Source organism: Hermetia illucens, chromosome 2 (genome assembly GCF_905115235.1).
Source record: "Hermetia illucens chromosome 2, iHerIll2.2.curated.20191125, whole genome shotgun sequence".
Classification (NCBI taxonomy): domain Eukaryota; kingdom Metazoa; phylum Arthropoda; class Insecta; order Diptera; family Stratiomyidae; genus Hermetia; species Hermetia illucens.
Genome location: NC_051850.1, coordinates 63,592,764 through 63,618,858, shown reverse-complemented (window position 1 = coordinate 63,618,858; position 26,095 = coordinate 63,592,764). Strand labels below are relative to the sequence as shown.

The following is a 26,095-nucleotide window of genomic DNA, read 5'->3' as shown; positions in this document are numbered from 1 at the left end:
CACTGAAACTCGAGGAAATCGGTACAAACGTAACTTATAGCCATTTCTTTCAGAAAGAGTGGATGACGGTGAACGTGAAACTGATAAAATTGAAAACCCGGCAAATCAGCATTAGATGAAAATGCCTTATCTCAAGTTCACTGGCACTTGCTTCTCACTGACATACAAAATCGTGATAAAGCGCGCCATCGCGCGGGAGGTGGAATATTGAGCTTGAGGGATTGAAAACGAAAGTTGTGAAAGTCATGGCTATTCGAAGTAAAATGAAAAATTTGATCAAATTTAAAAACACAGCAACAATTCCAAAAAACATTCCAATTTGGTTTTGAACGTTTATTTCTGAGCCATCAAATGAGAATTATACTGAAAACAATTTAAGAATCCAGAGGAAGGCCATACTTCAAATGCATTTGTTTGATGGTTACCCCTTCGAGGTTTGCCAGTGCCCCGAGCACGATCTGGGTCGCGTCTTTAATATTGTTGTATTCATGTAGCAACTTTATAATCTCCTGATTCCGGTCATGCTTCCGTTGACATTCCGGCGATGTTTCCGATTTCCCTTTCAACGGCACCTCCGCACACGATGTTTCGACCTTTTCCATGACGTTCTTGACAGCTAGTCGGCAGCCACTGGTCGAATTTCAGGTGCACTTCGCACTCACTGCTTCCAATAGATCTCGTAGTAGGTGTTGTAGGATTTTTCAGAGTGCGGACTTCTTTGTAAAATTGCAGTAGAAATCGATAAAAAGTGAGTATAATTGACTTCACCCGTCCTTCGGTGAATGCGTAGACGGGCGATCGCTTCCTGTGTTGACCAAATTCGTGCGTTTTCGACTAAGAAAGTGCTGAATTCGCGAACTGAGAGTGTCGATTTTCCAAAATGGATGCTTACTGTTCGACGTTTCCAGACAGCATTGACATTTCTTCAGGCCTGGAACCTTATGACTTCATGTCGAAAACGGCGAATTCGCAGGTTCCCGTCCAGCCTTTTCTTTAATTGATTAATTACTCAGTTAACGCGCTGGTCACTTAGTGTCTGATAGACTTTGTTATTGTGTGTTCATAATATCCGTATTTTATTTCTCACAAGATGTCAACCACGCATAGGCATCGATATAAAAATGCTGGGCTGGATTCGTCAGAAATGCGTCGAAGACGCGAAGAGGAGGGAATTCAACTCAGAAAACAGAAACGTGAACAGCAACTGATCAAGCGGCGAAATGTCGACGTACCTGTGTCCATGGAGAGCGACATCATCCAGGTAGGAATGCGGGTGTTGGTGGAAATGAGCTGACTTAAGCTGTTGTATTTCTTGCTAGGAACATGAGATGACAATTGACAATCAGTCAGTCATTAAAAAGGAGATGATCGACCAGCTGTACAGCGAGGATGAGGCACAACAAGTGATAGCCACGCAAAAGTTCCGAAACTTCTGTGCCGGGATCCAAACCCCCCAATCGAAGAAGTCATCAAGACGGGAATCGTCCCGCGATTCGTTCGCTTTTTTGAAGAACCACAACACTGCACCTTACAGGGTATGGTTTCCTTAAAATCCTGTTGATGTTACGTTGGGAACTACTTTTTTATTATGTCATAAATGTGATCACGTTCGGTATTTCATGTCTTGGATCTGGTTGATCAGCTCGACTTGGCCAGCATGCATTCTTTTTTTTTGTGTCACTAAAAGTCTAAAATGCTGAAAATGTTGCTTTCCCTCCTTAGATTTCTTTTGCTTTTCTCTGTATCTGTTATGCGGGGATGTAGATTTGGTCGGTCCAAGATAAGATAACAATATAATGCATAACTAGACGGTAAAAGTGATGTAATGGAGCCATTTCTACAACGAGACGAACGAGTGCTTCGTCCAGAACAACCGAAAAACTGCTGTAATCTTTATGGATAGCAGTGAAAAAAATTGCAAAGTCAATGATGTAAATGTGATTTTGGAGAGGCATTGCTCTCCTGCCGTAGTTGTTTATAGAAATGAAATATTCACTAAAGGCACCACAACACAATTATTGGGATAGTTATACAAACCAGAGAGAAATGTTTTGTATCACAATTTTTGGGTTTATCCGGTTTGTATCATGATATTTGTGTTCTCTTCGTTTATACCTAGGCCAGCTTCCATCGCTAATTTGGCAAGCTCCATCAAGGCCTCCTTCGTGCGATCGAAGTGATTGTGTCAAAATATTATATCATCGCATGGGTACTATCTGGAATGATTTACACAGTAGAGTGCCATTTAGTGCTTCCTGGCATATCATACTCCAGAGCGATGTTGAGCTGATCGTCTTGCTTTATTCTGCAGCCTTCATGTTATTATTATTATTCTGTTAAGGGAAAGTCGCACCGCGTCCTTGAAGAACTATTGTACCCCTTTTACTGGTTACAGTGTACCTGTTGATCATAGTATCTCAAGCAGGCCAACCGTTAGGAACTTTAGTATGTTCCCCACTTCCAGATCTTTCAGCTTTGCATCTGGTATTAAGTGTTCTCCCAGATGTATCGACCTACTTTGCACAAGTGCCGGACACTGTCCCAGACGTGCATAGAGGTTTCGTCCTCCTCCTCACAAAACCTGCAGGCAGTGTCCGTAGATATCCCTAGCTTCCTAGGTGATAGTTCAGCCGGCAATGACCAGTGAGAATTCCTACTATGATTCGGAGGTTCTTTTTGGTGAGGTTTAACAATCCTTTGTACACATGGGTTCGTATCCCCAATAAGCACCCTGGACTGCTCCATCCCTGGTAGACCCGCCCAATATAGTTCCCTCAACCGTTTCTCTTCGTTTCTTAGATTCATAGCCATGAAACCGTTTCCGATTCCACAGAAGGGTTCTTGGCTAGTTCATCCGCTGCCTCGTTACCTCCCAACCCAGCATGACCTGGAACCCAACGTATCCAGACCTTGTTGGACGAGCCGAGTGTATTCAGTCTCTCCAGGCATTCCCATACCAGTTTAGAGTTCACCTGGTTGGACCTAAGTGCCTTGATCGCTGCTTGGCTATCGGTGAGAATAGCTATGTTCTGCCCCCTGTAGTTCCTTTGCAGATTAAAGGAGGCACATTTGTCTATGGCGTAAATTTCCGCCTGGAATATGCTAGTGTACCTGCCCATTGGCTCAAAGTACATTTTTCCTTGGACCAATGACACCGGCACCCGCTCCCTCTGCTGGGAGTGTCAGTGTACCAAGTAATCAGTTGCTGTTTAAGCCGTATGTCGCAGCCACGCTCTCCCAGTTTGCCTTTTTACTCCAACGTGTTTCAAACTTCTTATCGAAGTGAAACCTCGTTGTCATGTTGTCCCTCGGTATCAGTAATTCGGGATACCGCCTAGAAAGTATATCAATCTTCCTTCGATTTAGGCAGCTCCCCGCCTCACTCATACTGCCGGCCATCCTGAATGTTGATCTCCTTGCCTGCATCTGTATGTGCAGATGGAGAGGGGTTAATCCCAGAAGGACCTCCAGGGATGCCGTTGGGCATGTCCTCATTGATTACCGCTCCATAGGTAATCATTGGCCTTACTATTGCAGTATATATCCAAAGTAGTATCTTCGGGCTGCAACTGATTTTTTACCTGCTATGGATCTGCAAGTCATCAGAGCCCTCGTGGCTTTCCGACAAGTGTTTCCGACATGTGCCTTCCAGAGTAATTTCTCGCCTTCATGTTAACTGGTTTTGCAGTTTTTTCGTTCAAGGATTGAGGGTCTCAAGTCGGACCGGACCAAATGGAGAGCCACTTACTCTCTTTTTTTTGGTCCACGAACATCTAAGTGTTTAAAACTCAGAGACAAAGCCAGCTTACAGTTTTGTCCACGGCAGAGGCAACTACTCAGACGTTATTTTACCTGGTAGATGTTAACGAACCTTTTTACACATTCGCAAACACAAAATGGTTGCCAATAACTGGCATAAATCCACCTTAATTCGACCAAAGCAGGGCAATATTTGAGCGCTTAGTCTACTCGTTGTCATTCACTTTGTACAGAATAATTCGGAGTCTTTTTGGATAATTTGAAGTATTTTAGAAAATATTTCAACTTTGAACTTGATTTGTTTTGATTTCGTACAAAAAAAAAATTCAAAAAATCGATAAATTGGACTCTTGCCTCAAATATTCAGCTCATTTAAAAAATTTGTAGGTTGTGCGTTTGTCCTAAGTCAAAACGATCAAATTATAGAACACTGACTTTAGAGGATTAGGTATATGCGATTCGCACGGTAGAAGATGTGAAGATCGTACAGGTGAGGATATTTTGGAAGCTGTGGAAAGTCAGACGACCGCTAGTGACAATGAGTCTTCAAAGGAGAAAACGATAATCGAAGGAAAACCCACTTCCATCGAGTTCAGAAGCTGCAGAATGCATACGAGATTTGTGCCGTTTTATCGAAGCTCATGGCAACGTAAACTTTTCGAAATTGTTGTACGTAACAGTTGGGGTAAAATTTCGTAAGCTAACATAGCAAAAAAAAATTTTTATACAAAACTTACTTTATTTTCAATATAGTTGTCTTTGAGGACGATACCACGATTATTGCGGTCATACTGGTCGATATATTTTTTAGCAAGATTGTCCTCAAAATAGGCCTCAGCTTCGGCGATTACCCTTTCATCGGTAAAAATATTTTCAATGGGCATTCTCTTGGTCTGAGAACAGGAACGGTGGGAGCCAGATCTGGAGAATACGGTGGATGCGGAAGCACTTCGAAGCCTAATTCATGCAATTTTCTATCGCTTTCATTGATTTGTGATACGGTCATTGTCTTAATGAAACAGCACTTTCTTCTTTTTAAATGGGTCCGTTTTTCCGCGATTTCATCCTTTAAATGCCCCAATAACTATGTAATAATCGTTTCTAATGGTTTTCCCCCTTCTCAAGATTGTCGATGAATATTGTACCATGCGCATCCCAAAATAATGATGCCATATTCATACCAGCAAATTGTTGCGTATTGCATGCTTTGGAGTCGGTTGACCTCGTGCAGGCCACTCAAATGACGATCGTTCTGATTGTCGTATGAAATAATGGAGCCATGTTTCGTCCATTGTCACATATCGACGAATAAATTCGAGTTTTTTATGGAGGAAAGGAGAAGCTTCAAACACTGCTCAGAATAGTCAACTCTTTGTTTTTGATTGATTGTGAGCTGGCGCGGCACCCACTTTGAACAGAGGTTTCGCATACCCAAACCTTCAGGTACGATATGCCCACCACCTTTCTTTCTTTAGAGAAGCTATCTCGATCAACTTCACTTTGCGGTCATCCAAAATTATTTTATGGACTTTTTTGATGTTTTCGTCTGTAACGCCCCAAAGAGGAACGCCTTGGGTGCTCATATCGCCTTATTTAAACTTAGCAAACCACTTCTCAACGGCTGATTTTCCTGCTGCAAATAATGTTTATCAAGCCAAGCAAAGCCTTCGCTTCAACCGCCTTTTTTTTCGCCAAAAAACAATGTTTTATTAACGCACGAATTCCTTTTATCCATTTTCTTCAAACTAACAAAAGTTGTTTCACTCAAAATGCTCATCTCACAAACTAATAGTTCGACAATTGTCAAATTTGTACACGTGTCTTTTGAAGGTTAGGGTTAACCCTTACTAAACTAAAAATCATATGAATTTAATATTAGTAGCACCATCTGTGTGTTGGCCTACGACCTTTTCAGCCCAACTCTTACATCAATTGCGCTATTTCAGAAAACGTTAAAGTCGAAATCAAACTAATACACGTTTTTCAATTAAGATATTTAAAGAATACTGTTAATTGTCCTGAAACACATTCACAACTGGCACCTCTCATACCTCTTGCCCGTCATTTTATACTTTCTAACCTGGAAAAAAATTGGCCCTTAATGTTATTACCGTCAATTAATTAGGTAGTTCCGACCAGTAAACATTATTAGGCTACGGACTTATCGAAAAAAATGAGCAAAGACTATTGCTGGTAATGATGAAATTTACAATGTTTTTTTTGGCCAGGGACTGCACTTCTTCTACTTGTTGGTTCAAGTTTTTGCTCTTCTAACGCTCCTACACATTTCGATATCATTTGTTCTTTCCGCAGCTTTTTAACATTGGATCTGCTAGCTTTTTAATATAGAACCTGATAGCGACCTGCTATCTGACATTAATATCTTGCTCTGACGAGATAGTGGTCGCAGTCGGAATTCGCCCCATGGTATGAACGCACATCAAAGACGCTAGATGGAGTTCTTTTCGGCGTCGGCGAGTGAAATAGGGTAATAAGATTGCCATGTTTCTGCTACAAACAAATTCTATTAGCATGCCTACGTTGTCGTTAGTTATTCGTGTAGAATAAATACAACAGTAGTCCTTTCCGATGTTTGTGTTAAAGCTTCCGAGTACTATTTTCATGTTCCCCGAGGGGAATGAATCCCGCTCTCATTTGCTGTTTTGGATCGTCCAGGGTTTGCCAGCATGGAACTGAATTTGGCAGTAGGGTTGCAGGTGGTCATCAGCGTCCATTAGCCAGGTATTTATTAAAGATTGCTGTGCGGAATCTGAAAAAAGAAACCCTGAGAACCATACTATCCCTCACCTTCCAATAAATAAATCTGCTCTTATTCACTTTTGATAATAATAATAATAATCGTTGGCACAACAATCCATATTGGCTCAGGGCCTTGAAGTGTTAGAGCACTTCATTCAAGACCGTAACGGTACACTACAGAACACTGTAGGAGGCAATGTGGTCAGCATTACGCTCGCCCGAGATTATTTACCCTGATTTGACTCAGGTACTCATTCACAGCTGAGTCGACTGGTATCCAACGTCAAATCACGATACAAATCCCATTGCCGCCAGCGAGATTTGAACCGCGAACTTCCGTACGACAGCCTTGTGCTCTAACCACTCAGCTATCCGGGCACATTTTTGATGTTTCTGGAAAATGATTTGGTAGATTGATTGTTGGTAGTTTATTCCCATTCAGTATCTGCTAACTAAAGTAGCAATTCTGTTTCTCGGTCTATTGCAAACGTAGCCTTTTGACGATTTTACGGTATCTAGTATGCTGCATGATCTGAAATCAAGCTCGGTGGCGATAAAACCGAATTGCTGAAGGATGGGTCAAAATGCCCAATAACAGTTTTGTAGAAAAATGTAAAGTCAATTATCTAGCTGCGACTAAATATTTTGCTGATCTTAATAATGTTATATCATCATCATCATCAACGGCGCAACAACCGGTATCCGATCTAGGCCTGCCTTAATAAGGAACTCCAGGCATCCCGGTTTTGCGCCGAGGTCCACCAATTCGATATCCCTAAAAGCTGTCTGGCGTCCTGACCTACGCCATCGCTCCATCTTAGGCAGGGTCTGCCTTGTCTTCTTTTTCTATCATAGATATTGCCCTTATAGACTTTCCGGGCTGGATCATCCTCATCCATACGGATTAAGTGACCCGCCCACCGTAACCTATTGAGCCGGATTTTATCCACAACCAGACGGTCATGGTATCGCTCATAGATTTCGTCATTGTGTAGGCTACGGAATCGGCCATCCTCATGTAGGGGGCCAAAAATTCTTCGGAGGATTCTTTTCTCGAACGCGGCCAAGATTTCGCAATTTTTCTTGCTAAGAACCCAAGTTTCCGAAGAATACATAAGGACTGGCAAGATCATAGTCTTGTACAGTAAGAGCTTGACTCTATGGTGAGACATTTCGAGCGGAACAGTTTTTGTAAGCTGAAATAGGCTCTGTTGGCTGACAACAACCGTGCGCGGATTTCGTCATCGTAGGTGTTATCGGTTGTGATTTTCGGCCCTAGATATGAGAAATTGTCAACGGTCTCAAAGTTGTATTCTCCTATACTTATTCTTCCTGTTTGACCAGTGCGGTTTGATGTTGTTGGTTGATTCGTCTTCGGTGCTGACGTTGCCATCATATATTTTGTCTTGCTTCATTGTGTTATATAATGCTTCTATATCATTCTTCAGAACGTGTAATGTACAAGATGTTTTTGCATAATTTATATTCCCTTCTTTCCAAATTATTAACGAGACAGAGATATCTCTATAGTTGCTGCACTGCATAATATTCCCTTTTTAAGGTTTTGTGTAAAGACAAAACCTTATTAAAATCGGTTTTCTGTCTGTCGGTCACACGCATTTTTCTCGGAGACGGTTATAGCGATTGACACCAAATTTGGTAGAAAGGTGGGAACTGTGAACGCTCACGCATACAGTGAATTACATCCTTTTACGTCGAATTTAATTTTACACCCCCCTTTTGCATACATGCAAAAGGGGGGTGTAAAATTTTTTTTCATCAAATATAGTCATGTGGGGTATCAAATCGATTAGTACTTTTCAAAGCCGATCTTAGTTTTGACATTCGTTGGAAGGGTGGGGAGCGCGGGGGGTTGAAAGTGATCACTTCTTTAAGGGGGCCATTCTCAGAAACTACCAAACCGAAAAATCTGAAAAAATCAGGAGGCTGCCACTATATGGTGCCTGGGCTCCGAAATACCTTCCATGCCGATATCTGTTTAAATAAAGTTAAAAATAGTATATTACTGCAATTTTTCGTAATTGGTTAGAAACCCCCCCTTAAGTTCATCCTAGTACCATGAAATTTTGCAGTGGTATAGGCTATAATATAGAACATGATCTTACCAAGTTTGGTGGAAATCACACTATTACTAAAAAAGTTATAATACCTCAAATTTGTTGCTTCTTTGAAAATTGAAGACTATGAATGTCAATATCGCCCGAAAGTGGATACTCTCACATAATATATGGATATATTACGTGCTACGTACTAAGAAATACCCAAAACCTTTCGTACCTGAAGCGTCCAGCTTCCGGTTTCCCGATTTGGTTATTTTTGGGGTAGATAATGACTCCTTGCTAGTCGTCAGGCATTGATTAGCCAGTCCAATACCTTGAGCATCAATTGATGAACCGCTTGGTGTATTTGGTCGCCTCCATATTTACCCAATTTGGCTGTAATTCCATCGATTTTTAAAGCGATGAATTGCACGAACTGTTTCTTCCATGCTTGGTGTTGGCAGCGTTTGTCCGTCATTTTCAGGGTCATGGCAGCGTTTTTCCGACCTCATACTCGCCTATGTTGATTGTTGAGTAGTTCATCAAAGTGTTCAAACCATCGCTCCAGTATGCTGAGGTGTATAAAGCTTCATCATGCTGCTGTTGATAAAATTTCCGTGCCTGGTGCGATTGTACTTCTCGAGTTTACAGACTTATTGGTTCTCAGAGGCTTCCTTTTTCTGTCGTTTCTCCACTCGACGTAGTTCGTGATAGGCCTTGCCTGTGAAAAGATGTCAGCGTCTTATGAGGATATAGTCGATTTGCGTGTTACTGTTCACACTATAAAATGTAGCAAGATGTTCCCCAAACTGGCGTTGTTTGTGATCGACGCAACAACAAAGTTGAGAAAGGCTAAAAAAGGACAAGAACGTTTCAATTTCATGTCCTGCAAAGTCAATTTTCGTCACTTTTTCCGGTTTTTGGAATAGATCTTTCCTTCCAGTTCATGATAGTCACTCTGAATGTCACATTGACCATCCCCTCATTTTCTTAGTCATTACAATGTGAGATTTGATTCATCTAACCTGAGTCGACTGTATAGATATTACACAGCCATACAGGTCAAAAGGATGATGTGAGAAGTAGGTTGAATGTATCGCCATTTTTTACTGTTAACGATATGTAGATGTGTTGTGCGCTGTGATTCGTGTATTCATGCAAATTGCGTCTTTATGCTCTTATTGTCAGTTTGTACGGTTTTTGGAAATACAAAACCTCATTAAAATCTATTCAATGTCTGTCTGCCTGTCACATCCGATTTACTCGAAAACGGCTAATCCAATTGTTACAAAATTTGTGGTCATTGAATCCTTTTACATATAGCCAGTGGTGCCATTTTTTGTTGAGTTCGAATGTGTCGACTCAAATGAAAGGGTTTGATTAGTACTTTTTGAAAAAGATCTTGTTTCTGATATTGGGTGAAACGTAGAGGGGTGAGGGCTCAAAATGTGTGCTCCAAAAAGTGAAGGACGTCTCGTTCTCAGAACCTATCTAACCAAAAAATTTGAAAGAATTTACAGTGATGCATTTCTACGAAATCTAGGCCTCAAAATACATCCGGTTCCGTTATCTGCACAAGTAGAAGTACAAAATGTGGCAGTGATATAAGGCAGAGTTTGATCAAGTTTGAAGAAAATTCAACTATCATTAACAATGTTATAGAGGGTTAAACGTTGTCAATTTTGTGAATTTCGTGCATTTTACGACTTTATGACGTCATCATTGCATATCAATTCGCAAATATCACAACAAAGTGAACTCACCGGAATGGGGGGTCGCAAAGAAATATTTTGTTTTAGTTTTTTAGTCATTTGTATATCAATATCAATTACTTCGGACAGATATATGTGTGTATGGTGGTGCGGATGGAACATGAAGGCGTGGGTTGGGTGTTTCCGCAGGAGCTTAAACGCTATCAACAGCAAAAAATGCACAAAACTCTCTACCTGGTGTTAAATATTTTTAGAAATAGAAAATTTATTTACGCTGGAAAATCATTTTATTTTAAAAAGAATCATTGGAAGTAGATGACGCGAGTATATACGAGAAAAATTGCGAAGAAACAATTGCATGCAGTTAGACTATTCCTCCATAAACCACGATCGATCTCTTTCCGTTTTTCAAATTGTCTCTAGTATTGTTCGATGGGTGATTTTAAATCGCCATCTATTCATTTTCAGCCTTATACTTCTTTAAAAAACAATTTTGATATTTCAGTTTGAAGCTGCTTGGGCCCTCACCAACATAGTATCAGGAACAGCTCAGCAGACTAGAGTGGTGATTGAAGCTGGCGCCGTGCCGATATTTATTGAATTACTTTCTAGTCCTCACGAAGATGTACAAGAGCAAGCCGTCTGGGCTCTGGGAAACATTGCAGGCGACTCGCCAGCTTGTCGAGATTATTTATTAGGTGCCGGCATTTTATTACCACTTTTACAGTAAGTGATGGAATTTTGAAATTTGAGCAACAATTACAAGCATTTTATTCCGTTACAGAGTTTTAAGTAATCAGGAGCGTCTAACCATGACCCGAAATGCAGTTTGGACTTTATCTAACTTGTGCCGGGGGAAAAATCCGCCTGCAGATTTTACGAAAATTGTGAAGGGTCTACCGATATTGGCAAGACTATTGAATCATCCTGATGTTGACGTTTTGAGCGATACGTGTTGGGCAATTAGTTACCTATCAGATGGCCCCAACGATAAAATTCAGGCTGTTATCGATGCTGGTGTTTGCAGGCGTCTGGTCGAATTACTCATGTAAGTTGTGTGAAATAATAAGATTTTAGAGAAAAACCAGCTTATTTCCAAACAGGCACCCAGAAACGAGTGTTGTAACGGCTGCTTTACGTGCCGTCGGTAACATAGTAACGGGGGATGATATACAAACACAAGTCATTTTAAATTGCAATGCATTGCCTTGCATACTACAATTGCTGAACTCCGGGAACGCAACTGTGCGGAAAGAAGCTTGCTGGACGATATCAAATATTGCCGCAGGCAACCGGCAGCAGATCCAGGCTGTTATAGACGCTAATATATTTTCAGTTTTAATAACCATACTCCAAACTGCGGACTTCAAAACTAAGAAGGAGGCGGCATGGGCGATTACAAATGCAACAAGCAGCGGAACTGCTGAACAAATTAGATATTTAGTAAGTTTGTGATTGGCGGTTGGATGGAAGTGCGTTGAATGTAGGATTGTTTTTTTTTTCAGGTGCAAGTGGGCTGTATACCACCAATGTGTGAGTTTCTTACCGTTGTCGACTCGGACATTGTTCAGGTAGCATTGAATGCATTAGAAAACATACTGAAAGCAGGCGAGAAATGCAACACGCGACCTAATCCTTACGCGATATTAATAGAAGAGTGTTCAGGTAAAGTGCCCTTGACTATCATAAGCGATATTTATCTTTAATATACTTATCCTCGCACAACAGGCCTAGATAAGATAGAATATTTACAATCTCACGAAAATCGAGACATTTATCATAAATCATTTAATATCATCGAACAATTCTTCGGCAATGAGGAGGAAGATCGCAGAGTGGCACCGACTATGGAAAATAATCAGTATCAGTTTAACCCGGAAAAAGCAGCCCCGCAAGGTGGATTCAACTTTTAGTGCGGCCAACAGGCTTTAATGACGTACTCGATAGAATGGAACGGCTAAGTTAACTAACTATTCAGTGTAACGCTCTCAAAGACACCTTTAGCAAACCAACACCACGCATCCAAGCGAGATATAGAAAGCAGTCACCGCATTATTGAAAGAAATAGGCATTGGCGAATTAATGAAATGAAGAATTCAAATTTATCTTACCTATTTACTCTGGATATAATTTATTTTCAGTTGTTTTCGGCTAACACCCGTTCATGTTACTACACACAAAGAAAAGATGTGAAATGAAGCATGTTCATTTTGAGTATTTGTATAAAAATATATATAAATATGTACCATAAGGTGGATTTTGGACTTTTGATAGATGATAGATGATTGATTTCTATAGAAGACCAGTAGCTAGACTTCCATTATCATACTCCAATACTTGAAATCCTCAGATATACTTTTGTGATTCGCTCGTCTACCCTCTGCTTTCTTGGAGCGCAGGTCGTTTTTTCACCTTCTAATTTTCAGTTCTGATCATAGGATTTTCTCAGTTGATCGCTACTCTCTATGATTACTGGGTCTAGTTTGTTGTACGTTTCTTTGAAGAGCTGACCTTGGTAAGGTTGCTATTATGAATTCTCTTGTGAGGTCCGCTGGATCCATGTGACTTGCCTGGCCAATGGATGGCCAAAATATTAGGGGCAGTACACAAGGCTTAGCATTTTCTTTCTTTTGAGCAGAAAATTCGTTTTCATAAAGTTTGTTGATATGGTACTGCTTTTTATATCCCTGCTAGCTGACCCGACAGAAGTCGTGTCATACAGCATTTCCAATCCCCCATCAACTTATGGTTTTTTTTTAATTCAAATTCAAAGCTACCAACGTACTTTATACCATTTCAATTGAAAGCTGGCAACGTATTTTGCATCAGGAGGTGAACGTTTATTGTTTCCCATTGAAAGTAGGCATAAAATTATTTTATAGCTTTCGCTGCGTCAAATAATATCATTTGAAATCAATTATTGTATTACAAGATATGATTTAAACAAAGGAATAGAATCTGGCCCATTTTCGAAAACCAATGATAGCAATGATGTCAATTTGCCTTGGCCAAATTGAAACTCAAATTGAATGCCTTGCTATGTGTTCGTCGGTTAATTAACTGCGACCCTTGTTTATAATTTGTTTTGAACAAACGCTTCTAAAATATCACTGAACAAACTAAGAATTGAATAAAGGTTCCGATCGAATGGATTGGGCACTAGGAAATGGATAAATGAATTTTTTGCTTGATAAATATCGAGCGATGTAGCTGTTAAGGAGGTCATCCCGTGTGGCGGATCCCCGGAATCGAATTTTTTTTTGGCATCAATTGTATTTATATATAGTGTAGGATATATGGGCAAAGTGAGTTTTTGATATTCGGAGTCGTTCGGAAATTATAATGTTAAACACGTGACATAAGTCATATGCCCGATTTATGTCGATCGTCGTAATAAAGCTCGTATTTATCGGTCCGAATGACGTTCGAATGACTTCGCTAAACGGACAAGAATTGAAGCCAAGGAAGTCATGTGTTTCTTGAAGAAACCTAAGGTTTATTGACTAGGTATAGCAGATTAATGGTCAGTTAAGATTTTACGGCTAAAAACCACATCATCATCATCAACGGCGCAACGACCGGTATCCGGTCTAACCCTGCCTTAATAAGGAACTCCAGACATCCCGGTTTTGCGTCGAGGTCCACCAATTCGATATCCCTAAAAGCTGTCTGATGTCCTGACCTACGCTATCGCTCCATCTTAGGCAGGGTCTGCTTGGTCTTCTTTTTCTACCATAGATATTACCCTTATAGACTTTCCGGACTGGATCATCCTCATCCATACGGATTATGTGACCCACCCACCGTAACCTATTGAGCCCGATTTGATCCACAATCGGACGGTCAAAACCACATCCTACTTTTTAAATACGTTTTTCTTGAAACTGCATGTTGAAAATCGGCTGCCAGCATAGCCCAAAATCTATTCAACGAAATTCTTTGAAATTTTCACAACTTATTCTGAACATATTTCTACGGTCCATAAAACTAGGATAATTGCGACTCATTCAGTAGTTTTTGAAAGATCCGTGAAAAAACACCAAAATTCACAAAAAAAAAGTTTAACACGGCGCCAAAAACTTAGCTGTTAATATTTTTCAATAATCCTAGTTTGCGGACTGTAGTTAAGTCTAAGCGCCCTCTAGCGTGGCAGCAGAAAATCACATTTTTTTGGAGATGGGTGTATAAATTGCTCTGTATTTCAATAACGTTCTATGCGGTCGGGCTTATTATACACGCTCAAGATATTAATAAATCTATGGTGAAAAATTCGTATTTCTATCTTTATCCAGTTCTTCACAACAAATTTCTAAAAAAAGCCAAAAAAAACGGCCTTCACACGGGATGACCCTCTTAAACACATAAAAATTTATTTGGCTGATCGATTTTGATCGCAACGCAAAGACGATCTTATCATATACTACCCTGCGTCTCTGCCTTGCGGACCAGCATGACCAAAAGCGACTATGGATCTTGTTGGCTCCGTTTTTAATAAACTAAAAACGCTATAAGAGTATGAATACTTTTAGTTAAAGTTGATAAGGGGAAACAAATTAGTCAGTAATTCTGCTAAATTTAATCACTGATAACCAAGAACTAAATTTTAGCAGGGTTCTAAGCCCCGGTCTCAAAATATCGAAAATGGTAAATTTGTTATCAAGTTATGGCTAAGGGAAATAGGTCTTCATTTTTAAGATTTTGTGTAAAACAAAACCTTATTAAAATCGATTCGTCTGTCTGTCTGTCGCACGTACTTTTCTCCAAACCGGCTAAATCTGGTGGACATATGGAAACTATGTAATCCCTCGCATACAGTAAGTGACATAACTTTAGGTAGAGTTTAAAGGGGGGCTCCTCGGATATGCAAAAGGTGCATGTAACATTTCTTTCAGCGAATATAGTTATGTGGGGTATCAAATGGATGACCTGGATTAGTACTTTCCGAGTCTGTTATTAGTTTTGATGTAAATTGTGAAGTACGCTAGTAAGGAGTTAAAATGTATACACTTGAAGTGGGACAGGACTCATTTTCGGAAACTACCCAATTCGAAAAAAATCAGGAAGGTGCGCTTATATGAAATCTAGGCCTCAAAATATGTTCTATTTCTATATCTGCTTAAATAAATCTACTAATAGTCTATTACCAACTTTTAGAAATGGAGAAAAACGATTCCTTTCTCCCATAAGGAAATACAAAATCTTTTATACCTGAAGCATCTAGTTTCCGGTTTCCCGACTTTTATAAAGAAAACAACAAGCAGTAGCTAACTAACAGCTACTGTTTGTTGTTTTGCGTTTTGCGGAACTGAGTATCTTGTCCTTCTGTATTTAGCGGTACTTCTACTTTTTTAAGCGAAATTCGTTTTTCGGATACTAGATATTTTCTCTAGATCCTACCGACCGCGCGGTTTAAATAAAAATAGTTCCACTTTATTGGATTTCGCTATACAATTTAACAAGATTGTGTTTTGATTAAACTAACTGTGCTTGCTGGTATGTATTTTATATTTTCTACTTTCTTTGTCGTTGGAATTTTATGCTAACACTGCATTTAATGCTAAGCTGCTTTCTACCTATACTGACAACTGTCTACGTTATCTACGTTATCGAAAGATAAGGGAGATGATTCACCTTTAATAAGGTATTGGGTTCTCTGAAAGAATGCCTGCAACAGAAGGAAATTAGGGGGATCTACAAAATCGAATGCCCGGAATGTGACCAGCTCTACGCTTTGAGAAATAGATGTGCCCTGTCCACCTCATTTTCGGTAACAACCTTATTCCGAAATAAATTACATCGCATTTGATACTCAACATAAAGTGGTATCATGGGGAAATATTCAAGTCGAAAGAGAATTGAGCGGTGGAAAAACTGTTGGAATATGAAATATTAGTTGCACTATCTCTTCATCGAATTCAAGGCAGCCAATGATAGCATAGCGAGGATAAAACTGTATACCACTATGAGAAAATTGTATACTCCAACTAAATTGATAAGTGTTTCAATCCAATTTTGGTTAAATTATGCCAATTAGAAGCTACTGTACTAAACAATATTGCAATTTGCTTCGTTGTTGCCTTCGTAGTCTTACGCACATCCACTGTTTATACTGTTGAAGCAATTGCCTGAACAAGTTTAATGGCAGAAATAGTCGTCAAATGGTAAATGACCAAAAGGCAGGCCGAAACAACGGCGGCTTGATACGATGGATGGGGATTTAAAAGTCTCGAGATTGCACCCAGATCGATAGAGCCAAATGACGAAACCGATCATAACGAGCCGACCCCACTTGTGAACGGGACAAAGGCTGAAGAAAAAAGAAAAATTCGTCATAGGGGGGGGGTTTATCAACAAAGCTTGTGGAGCCAACTCAAGTTGCGTAATGCACAGGACTAATCTGATGAAGAAATTGTGAGAGGCTTCATATGACAGATGGTGCTCTTCTCCTAATTCAACGGCGCTTTTGGTACAGTAAACTCTCAATTCCTAAATAAAATTTCATCTGACAGTATCCCGTACCGAATTACGAGGTATATCGAGTGTCCGAGCAATGAGACGTTGGCTGTACCCAGGGTCAGGTAACACCACTGCTATAGCTGCACCAATTGCATGGAGTGGCATTTTTTACAAACTCAAATTAAATAATATTCGGTCACTATAGCAGAAAAGAACGGGAAAGGTTAATAAAGTAACACAACTGCAACAATGTCAAACAACCACTAAATTTCAAAAATCGATCGGTGACACAAATTTAGGAAACGAAATAACGGTATTAATATTTTATTAACTGCAAGAGTACCCATTTGACAGAAAAACAAAACAGTTGATAATCCATAGTTGACGTAGATAATTGTGGCTGTGAGTGTATATCAACAGAAGAAAATCGTAGAGACTAGACCAAACATAGTCTCGCAAACAGAAACGAGGACCATTGACCAACAAAAGAAGACTATAATCGTTCATATTTATATTTAGCAACGACGACAATATGAGAATAATTAGCCCTGATCATGTTGCAAGATGAGGACAAAATGTCAAAAGAGAAAATATTCAACGAAAGTCCAAGCCATGACCGAAAATCGGCATTAGATCAACATCATTGAAACGACAGATTTTCAAGCAGTTATGAAAACCTTAAGAAACGGATGGGACTCCATTGCTGTTTATGCCATGGAATGGAATCGGCTACATCAGAATGGTCGGCGTACAATAGTAATAGATCTGGGTTCCAATTCCATTCCATTGACAGCAATTATGAATGAAACAAGTCGGAACACCGGAAGCTCGTGCTTCGGGTATAAAGGTTTTGTGTTCATCTTATGGAAGAAACTTCAACGCACAACGCACGTATATAGCTACAAATCCAACATAATCCTTCATATTTTTCCAAACTACGAGACATACGTACATATTGCAGCCATAGGTATCACGCTCACCCTAAACAAACAAACTGCTTATTACCGAATACTGTACACATATATGCACGTATATAAATTGATCGCACTCATATTTCCGATTTACTTCTTATATCTATTTGAATTAGGTACTACCCGCAAAGTTCATTAGCACGCATATATTATATACCTACATACACACATGTCTGGCTGACAACTAAAAAACTAAAACAAAATAATTCTCTGCGACCCAATTCATAAGAACTCATTTCGGTGTGGTATTGACGAATTGACATGTGATGATGACGTCATGCAGGTTGTAGAGTCCACGAAATTCACAAAAGATTGTAAAGTTTCACCCCTATAACTTTGTTAATAATAGTTGGATTTTCTTCAAACTTGACTAAACTGTGCATTATATTCTTCGTTACAGGCATGCCAAATTTTGTACTTCTGGGATGAACATAAGGGTGGGTGCCGGGTAAATTTCTAAAATGTGGAAATATACTATTATTAACTTTATTTGTGAAGATATCGGAACCGGATATATTTTGAGGCCTAGATTTCGTAGAGATGCACTATTGTGATTTTTTTCAGATTTTTCGGTTGGATAGGTTCTGAGAACGAGACCTGTTACACTTTTTGTGGGCCATATTTTGAACCCTCACTCCCCTATGTTTCACCCAATATCAAATATTGAACCAGATTCGAAAAGTACTAATTGAGACCTTTCATTTGATACCCTACATGGCTACATTCTGTGAAAAAAAAATTTGCACCCTCCATTCACATGTACGGGGAGCCCCCCCTTAAACTTAACACAAGATGGCGTCACTTACTGCATGTAAAGGGATCACCAGATTACATACTCTCACCAATTTTCGTGACAATCGGTCTAGCCGTTTCCGAATAAATCGGGTGTGACAGACAGACAGACGGACAGACAGACACCGTCTCGATTCTAATAAGGTTTTGTTTCACACAAAACCTTAAAAACGTCTCGCCCAACTCTGCCGCGTTCACATGGAGCTCCAGTCCACTCGCATTTGGTGCACGTTTTTCAGGATAATCGCAGCTGGGAAACGAAGATGACTGAATCAAAGACGTTTATTCATCAAGGCTTATAGTAAAGCTTATAAAAGAGTCGTTTGGAAAATAAATAGAACTAATTTAAATTGATCGTAGTTAGAAACTTAAATATATTATATGTCCATACTGTTTGTAGAAAAATAAACTCTTAAACCTATCTGTCATTCGGGGTGCAGCGAGATGACTTGGTCCGTTACTCTTGTTACAAGTGCACTTAAAGTATTCTGATCAATCGTGGAGTTCCAGATTAAATTCAATGTGTCTTCGGCCATTTCGACAGGTTTACCTAAAAAATATGCGCATTACAGACGTCACTGATTTTCACTTGATTTCTAATGGGATACATACCGACATCTGTGAGCGGGGTCAGTGTCAGAAATATGACGACGTTATTGATCATTGGATTTTCATTATCACAAATAAAATGTAAAGCTCTGGCCGTTTGTGAAGGTATCTGAAAGGATAAAATTTTCTTAGTAGTTTCTCTTTGTAAAAAAAAAAGATGAAAATTGTTCATATTATTTTTCTTGGACTTTCTGATTTCCTCTCTCCCTCGTTTGCGTACTTTTGTTTGTAAAAAAATCATGAAAATTGGCGGCCCAGAAGATTATAAGTTTCAGACTGATACCGCGGATTGGCCTCACAATAAAGCACTAAAACTGCAAAGCACCTGGTGATGCTTAATCCTATCTCCACATCTACGTAATGATCGCTGGAAGTTTTCTTAACGGAAAAGAGAGTACAACGAAAGCAGGCAAAACTGGGCCAACTGGTATTTCAGGTTGGGGATTGGTCTAGTGTTCACCACGCAACCTGGAAAAACTATCTGCCACAAAGTCATGAAATAAGCCTCAGACACAGACCCGATGAAGAAATAGGATAAGTCAATTGTACATTTTCTTATGGAGCCTGAACGTCTTGTGCAGAGCAGAAGTTGCCCTAGCTCCTAGTCGGTACTTAGTCAATATTCCATCTCAATGTAAGTGTTATATAACTGTAATACAAGAAATACGCTAGATCCGGTTCTTTCAACCCTCAACGTGTTGGAACATGTGCAAGGTTAACCAGCCTTTAGAGAGCTGTTTTATATGTCTCGAATACGACTATTGTGCAACCGCATACACCAATGATTAATATGAAAAAAAAATACCGAAAATATAACTTAAATGTAAAAAAAACTTGTAAATATCGTTCAAGCTGAATAAATATGTGGATAGCCGACAAATTACACCATACAGGTTAATGATGGTGGCACAAATCGAGCTCTATCGCGAAAAAAAACTCTATACTTGTTTTCGCAGAGAGTCGTATTTCATTTTTTAAAAAACAACAAGTCGGGAAACCGAACCCTGGACGCTTCAGGTATGAAAGTTTTTGTGTAATTCTTTTATAAAAATATTTTATTGTGAATTTTTCCCATTAGTACGTAACACGTAATATTCGCATATATTATGTGGGAATATTCACTTTCGGATGATATTGACATTCAAAATCTTGAATTTCCAAAGAAGTGACAACTTCGTCCTATTATAACTTTGTTAGGGATAGTATGATTTCCACCAAACTTGGCAAGATCAAGCTCTATATTATAGCCTACATTTCTGTAAAATGTGTTGTTGTTGCTAGGATTAACTTAAGCGGGGTTCTGCCGCCAATTACTAAAAACTATATACTTAATATACTTAACTTTATTTGAAGGGATATCGGTATAGAAGGTATTCTGGAGTTTAGTCACCATATAGTGACAGCCCCTTGATGTTTTTGAGATTTTTCGGTTGGGCAGTTTCTGAGAATGGGTCTGTTAATCAAATAATCAATTTCGACCCCCTGCACTCCCTACCTTTCCGAAGATTGTTAAATCTAGGCCAGACTTCGAAAAGTACCTTTCATTTGATACCGCACATGCCTATATTTGGTGAAAAAAAAATTACACCCTCCTTTTGCATAATGGTGACTCCTCAAATTCGACGTAGAAGAATGTATCCCACTGTATGCGTGAGTGTTCACAGTTTCCACCTTTCCACCAAATTTGGTATCAATCGCTATAGCCGTCTCCGAAAAAAATGCTTGTGACGGACAGACAGACAGGCTGCGCACTGATGACTCTTGACATCAAGAACGCGTTCAATTCTGCCAGATGGAATAACATCATCGAAGCACCCATCGCGGCACAAACACCTAAATATATATTAAATATAATCTTCGATTACTTCCGACAGCGGAAGCTACTTTACGATACGGGCGAAGGGTCGACGATGTATGTAATAATGGCAGGAGTTCTGAAGGGGTCTAATATGAAACTTAATGTATAATAGCGTTTTACGGCTTCCAATAGCTAAACATGCCGTTGTCGTCGGATTCGCAGATGACGTTGGAGTGGTCATAACATCCAATCATCCCGACGAAGTACAGATATAACGAACGAGACGATACGGACGATCAAGTCTTGATTTAAAGACCAGTGTAGGCGTCGGCGATAAAAATCGGAGAAAATCGCAGACAGCTTCAAACTGCATATCGATTAAGCGCTCTCCGAACATGTTGCGCTTAGCGAACAACATCTTATGAGGCGGCATGCGTGATTGCGGGGATGATCCCGGTAGAGATTCTAACCGATGAAGCAAGTCGTCTGTACGAAAATCAGGAAGCAAGCCTAAATAAGCAAAGTGAGCGCATGCGGTCATTGGCTGCATGGCATTTGTTTTACAAAAAACCTTAAAAACGAGTAGCGTTTGTCAGACTTCATATTGACTCTCTTCTCTCCTTTTGGGATTCCGTAATTTGGCGTGATAAACCAAAATCCAACTTATGCGGGCCTGATAGCTGAACTTATGCCAATAACGAGTTGGATCAGGTGCACCAGGGCCGGTGAAATTTGGTGTCGCGCCACCGTGTTATGGTATGGAGTCGTTTTAGCAAACATTGTCAAAATCAAGTGCACACTTGACGGTTTAGCTTACCGAAATTTGCTGTCACAGCACCTTCCACCATACCTGGAAAACCTCCCGTTGTCAGTTTATTTAAAGGCAGCTTTCCAGCAAGACAACGTGCGATGTCATAAGTCGCAATTCGTACAACAAGGGTTCGGCAATGAGGCTATTTCAATTATGGACTGGCCTGCACAAAGCCGGAGTTTAAATTCAATGGAAAATTTATGGGTAATAACTAAGCGGCGAGTTATGGCACTGAAATGAACCACTGTGCGTCATCAAGCAGGTGTGAAAACAGATCCTGAAGGATGTATGGAACTTGTGGCCTGTTTGGTTGTAATTTCACAAAAAGGATATTCAACTAAATCTCAAGTAAATATATAATTTAAATTTCCATATATTCCCATGATTTAAAATTTATTAAATATTTTTTTTTCATTCAGGTGCGTTGACAGCTTGACACATTTTTTCCTTTATTTTTATAAAGAATATTTCCATGTGTATATTCCCTGAATTAAAAGCAACTTTATTCTCCAAAATGAAGTGTGAATATCAATAAATATTCCCTATATGTATTTATTCTGTTTTGTACACCTTTAGATGCACGAACCTTGCTGTGCTAATTAGCGCGTCACCCAGTATTACACCGATGGAAGGTTTCCAATCGATCCTAATGAAAGACGAGTTAATCAAGGACTGCCCCTTAGCTATCTCAACGAAGTCATAGGCTACTCCAAGTGTTGTACATCACACGCCACTAACCTACAAGCGCTTCTCTACGACCTACTTAAGGTCTACTCAAAAAATATAACTGCAGTGAGCACGCGAGCTTACCATATTTATAAATAGGCTATAAATCAGGGCAGTCTTCATTAGTCCCTTTCTTCCTTGACTGTAACTGTCCGTCAGAACCGATTGCTGAGACACCGTCCTAGAAGCGGCCCTAAAAATAACTCAAACCTTCCGAGTTTTTTTCTTCCAAAAGCTACAACCACACTAAATAGCTGTTAGTGCTCTTCCCAGTAATGACAATTTTTGAGAGACCCTTTAAAACGGCTGTTTACAATATTCACATGCTACAAACATCTGTAGCTTGTCTTTGTGCCAAATCAAAAGTCTGATAAAGTGTCGTGTATAAATGCGAGGCACAGACAAAATGATAGGGGATGCCCTATCCACAACTTATGAAATCGACCCGGTCGGGCTTCGTCATGGACACAGGTATCGCCTGACAAGTGTATGACCCTCACAATTCCAAAAATCAGGGCGACTACGCGCCGGAGCCGTTGTCTATTTCCCTGTCGACTAACCTAGACGCCATTGACCAAGTTGGACCTTATAGACTCCGCTGCAGCTACATAAACTGATGATCACCAAGAAGAACATATACTGTCCTTAATCACGCCGCACTTGCACAAACCCGCGTGGTGGCACACATACAACATCGTAACGTCTTCCACGGTCTGTCGCATCCAAGTGAAGAGGCAGCAACAAAAGGATTAGCACGCAAGTTTTTTTAGCTACCCATACGCAAAGAAGCCATCGTTTGGACAGGTCATGCGGTTTGTCGCAAGAGAGTAGCTCTTGGAAAAGCTGATGAATCAGACAACCTCATTGATCACATTATCAACATCAACGGTGCAACAACCGCAATACGGTCTAGGCCTGCCTTAATAAGGAACTCCAGACATCCCGGTTTTACACCACGGTTCACCAATTCGATATCCCTAAAAGCTGTCTGGCGTTCTGACTTACGTCATCGCTCCATCTCAGGCAGGGTCTCCCTCGTCTTCTTTTTCTACCATAGATATTGCCCTTATAGACTTTTCAGGCTGGATCGTCCTCATCCATACGGATTAAGTGTCCCGCCCACCGCAACCTATTGAGCCGTATTTTATCCACAACCGGTCGTGGTATCACTCATAGATTTCGTCGTTATGTAGGGTACGGAGTCGTATATCCTCATGTCGGGCGCCCAAATTTTTTCGGAGGATTCTTCTCTCGAACGCGGCCAAGAGTTCGCAATTTTTTTGCTAAAAACCCAGGTTTCCCAGGAATACATAAGGACTGGCAAGATAATTGTCTTGTACGGTAAGAGCTTTGACCCTATGGTAAGACGATTCGAGCGAAAGAGTTTTTGTATGCTGAAATAGGCTCTGTTGACTGCCAACAGCCGTGCGCAGATTTCATCGTCATAGCTGTTATCGGTTATGATTTTCAACCCTAGATAGGAGAAATTTTCAACGGTCTCAAAGTTGTAACTTTATTATTTTCGTTTGACCAGTGCGATTCGGTGTTGTCCGTTCCTTGGTTTTTGGCGCTGACGTTGCCACCATGTGTTTCGTTTTGTCTTCATTAATGTGCAGCCGAAGATCTCGCGCCGCCTGTTCGATCTGGATGAAGGTAGACTGTACATCTCGGGTTGTTCTCTCCATAATATCAATATCGTTAGCGTAGGCCAATAGTTGAGTGGACTTGAAGAGGATGGTGCCCCTCGCATTTACGTCTGCATCGCGAATCACTTTATCCAGGGCTAGGTGGAAGAGGACGCAAGATAGGGCATCCTCTTGTGTTAGACCGTTTTTGATGTTGAATGGTTTCGATAGTGATCCTGCTTTTATCTGGCCTCGCACATTGGTCAGGGTCAGCCTAGTCAGTCTTATCAATTTCGTTGGGATACCGAATTCTCTAATGGCCGTGTACAGCTTTACCCTGGCTATGCTGATCACATTGTTCTCATTAAAATGCCACTCCATGCCACGACCATAATTGATAGATTCACGCGCTGGTCCGTGGTATTGCCTTTGCCTAAGATTCACACGATCACAGTCACCAAGGCTTCATGGATCAATTTTGATGTTCCTCTGTTTATCAATCGGCAAGTCATCTGCATGCAGATCTTAATCAAACTATTTTACCACTTCCTCTCCAATCGTATAATAGATAATGATATTGTGCTCTCAAAGCGGCATTTCATCATAGATTGACTGTTTGGCCCGCGCTCGCTAGAACTGTATTCAAAGAAAACTTCCAAGTCTATCTAAGCAAACGAAGCACCTCTTAGTGTGCGACGGCTCTTCAGACCTAGGTCCGTGCCGACATTCAGGCACACAGCTTGGCACTCACTTGAGAACGATTCAAGAAAAGCTCCTCTGCCGAGTGACTGTGCGAATCCCCAAATAGCCACAATATTAGAGTCCAATTTAAATTAAGTTAGGAAAGAAATTATAATAACAGCTACCTTGTTCAGGTCAGCTATGAGCACGACTCCTCCATTTCTCAGGGCTTCCTTATATCTTTTTATGATCACTCCGTAATCTCCTTGAGCATCTTCGGAGCTAAACTCGTCACTGTCCAGGGTAACAGCCTTCAGTGTCGGATCTGTGAAACGAATGGAAGTTGCCACAAACAAATATGCAAACTATTTTCTATTCTGCAATACTCACTGAAGCAAGCAGCCGCTGTGTCTACAATTTTGGTAATAATCCTTCCCGCTGAGTTGTCATCTCGATGGAGGAACAGGAAAACACTTGGTTTCGGCGGGTGATTGTTCAGCACTCCTTCGACTCCAGTTTTCAGTGCTCGCCAAATGTACTCGTTTTGGTTGGGGAACGTTTTTTTCAGACTTTCAAAGTTTTCACAATATTTATGTTCAGAAACATTGGGTTCTTCCACATATCTCCTTATTACTAGTCCAAAAATTGCCGCTAGAAAGAAAATCACTGTCGCAAACAACAAAATGTCGAAATTGATCGCTCTTGGCTTTGGACTGGACTGGTATGCTTCGCGCTGAACTTGACTCCTCCTCCTCTTAGGCGGACTTGGTGATTTCTGCTTAAGTTCGTTCGCTTGGGACTTCCGAGCACTCCTTGCGCGTGGGGAACCACCCCCAGAAGCAACGATTGAAGACCTGTTGAATGTAATTGAGCGGTCAGCACGCTGAGGCGAATGAATTCCTTCTTCCATTTCATCTGCAATGAACGACTTTTCATTTCGGAACGGTGGCGACGGGCTTTGGGTCCTCTTGCCCGTTTTCTTTGTCATAGATGCATCCGGGAACTTTCCTGGAGACTCATCTTGGCTGTCACCTTCATCGTCGCTGCTGAGATTGCTATTCTGCAATGTGGCCGATGTATTGAAAGATGTTGGACTTCCCGCTGCAGATAAATTATGAATTGGATTCCGGCCTCGTACGGCCCGGATCGGACGAGGGCTACTCATTTTCACATATAGACACCAACGGAGCACAAAACTCAAACGAACTTATTTACTCACAACTATGCACTTTTAACCTGACAGTCCAATAGCGGCTGCAAGGGCTGTGACAATCATATGTTAAGCAGTGTGGCCGTTCCCTTCACACTTTGCTTTATTAAAATTGTTCTGCCTTT

The 26,095-nt window shown here is 40.4% G+C and overlaps 2 protein-coding genes across 2 annotated transcripts; one reads left to right on the top strand and one right to left on the bottom strand.

Annotated features, from left to right (window-relative positions):
• Positions 1-608: 608 nt before the first annotated feature.
• LOC119648732 (importin subunit alpha-7) lies at positions 609-12,548 on the top strand. The gene is given in 9 exon segments (XM_038050549.1): positions 609-748; positions 1,091-1,261; positions 1,320-1,416; positions 1,419-1,534; positions 10,797-11,017; positions 11,076-11,339; positions 11,395-11,734; positions 11,797-11,956; positions 12,020-12,548. Coding segments are annotated over 8 exon segments (1,554 nt in total). The 5' UTR covers positions 609-748; the 3' UTR covers positions 12,205-12,548.
• Positions 12,549-18,776: 6,228 nt separating this feature from the next.
• LOC119650103 lies at positions 18,777-26,044 on the bottom strand. The gene is made up of 4 exons (XM_038052623.1): positions 25,151-26,044; positions 24,946-25,085; positions 19,123-19,228; positions 18,777-19,060 (listed from the first exon to the last, which is right to left on the bottom strand). Exons 1-4 carry the CDS (start codon positions 25,923-25,925, stop codon positions 18,936-18,938), a joined length of 1,146 nt encoding a protein of 381 aa, XP_037908551.1. The 5' UTR covers positions 25,926-26,044; the 3' UTR covers positions 18,777-18,935.
• Between the last annotated feature and the right edge of the window lie 51 nt (positions 26,045-26,095).

What these genes read in the sequence shown, in the direction of transcription:
- LOC119650103 (XM_038052623.1), bottom strand. Translation starts at nt 25,925, where the DNA reads ATGAGTAGCCCTCGTCCGATCCGGGCCGTACGAGGCCGGAATCCAATT. An exon ending in TCATAGCTGACCTGAACAAG is followed by an intron (nt 19,229 to 24,945) that starts GTAGCTGTTATT and finishes TTATCCTTTCAG; the next exon opens with ATACCTTCACAAACGGCCAG. An exon ending in GACCCCGCTCACAGATGTCG is followed by an intron (nt 19,061 to 19,122) that starts GTATGTATCCCA and finishes CATATTTTTTAG; the next exon opens with GTAAACCTGTCGAAATGGCC.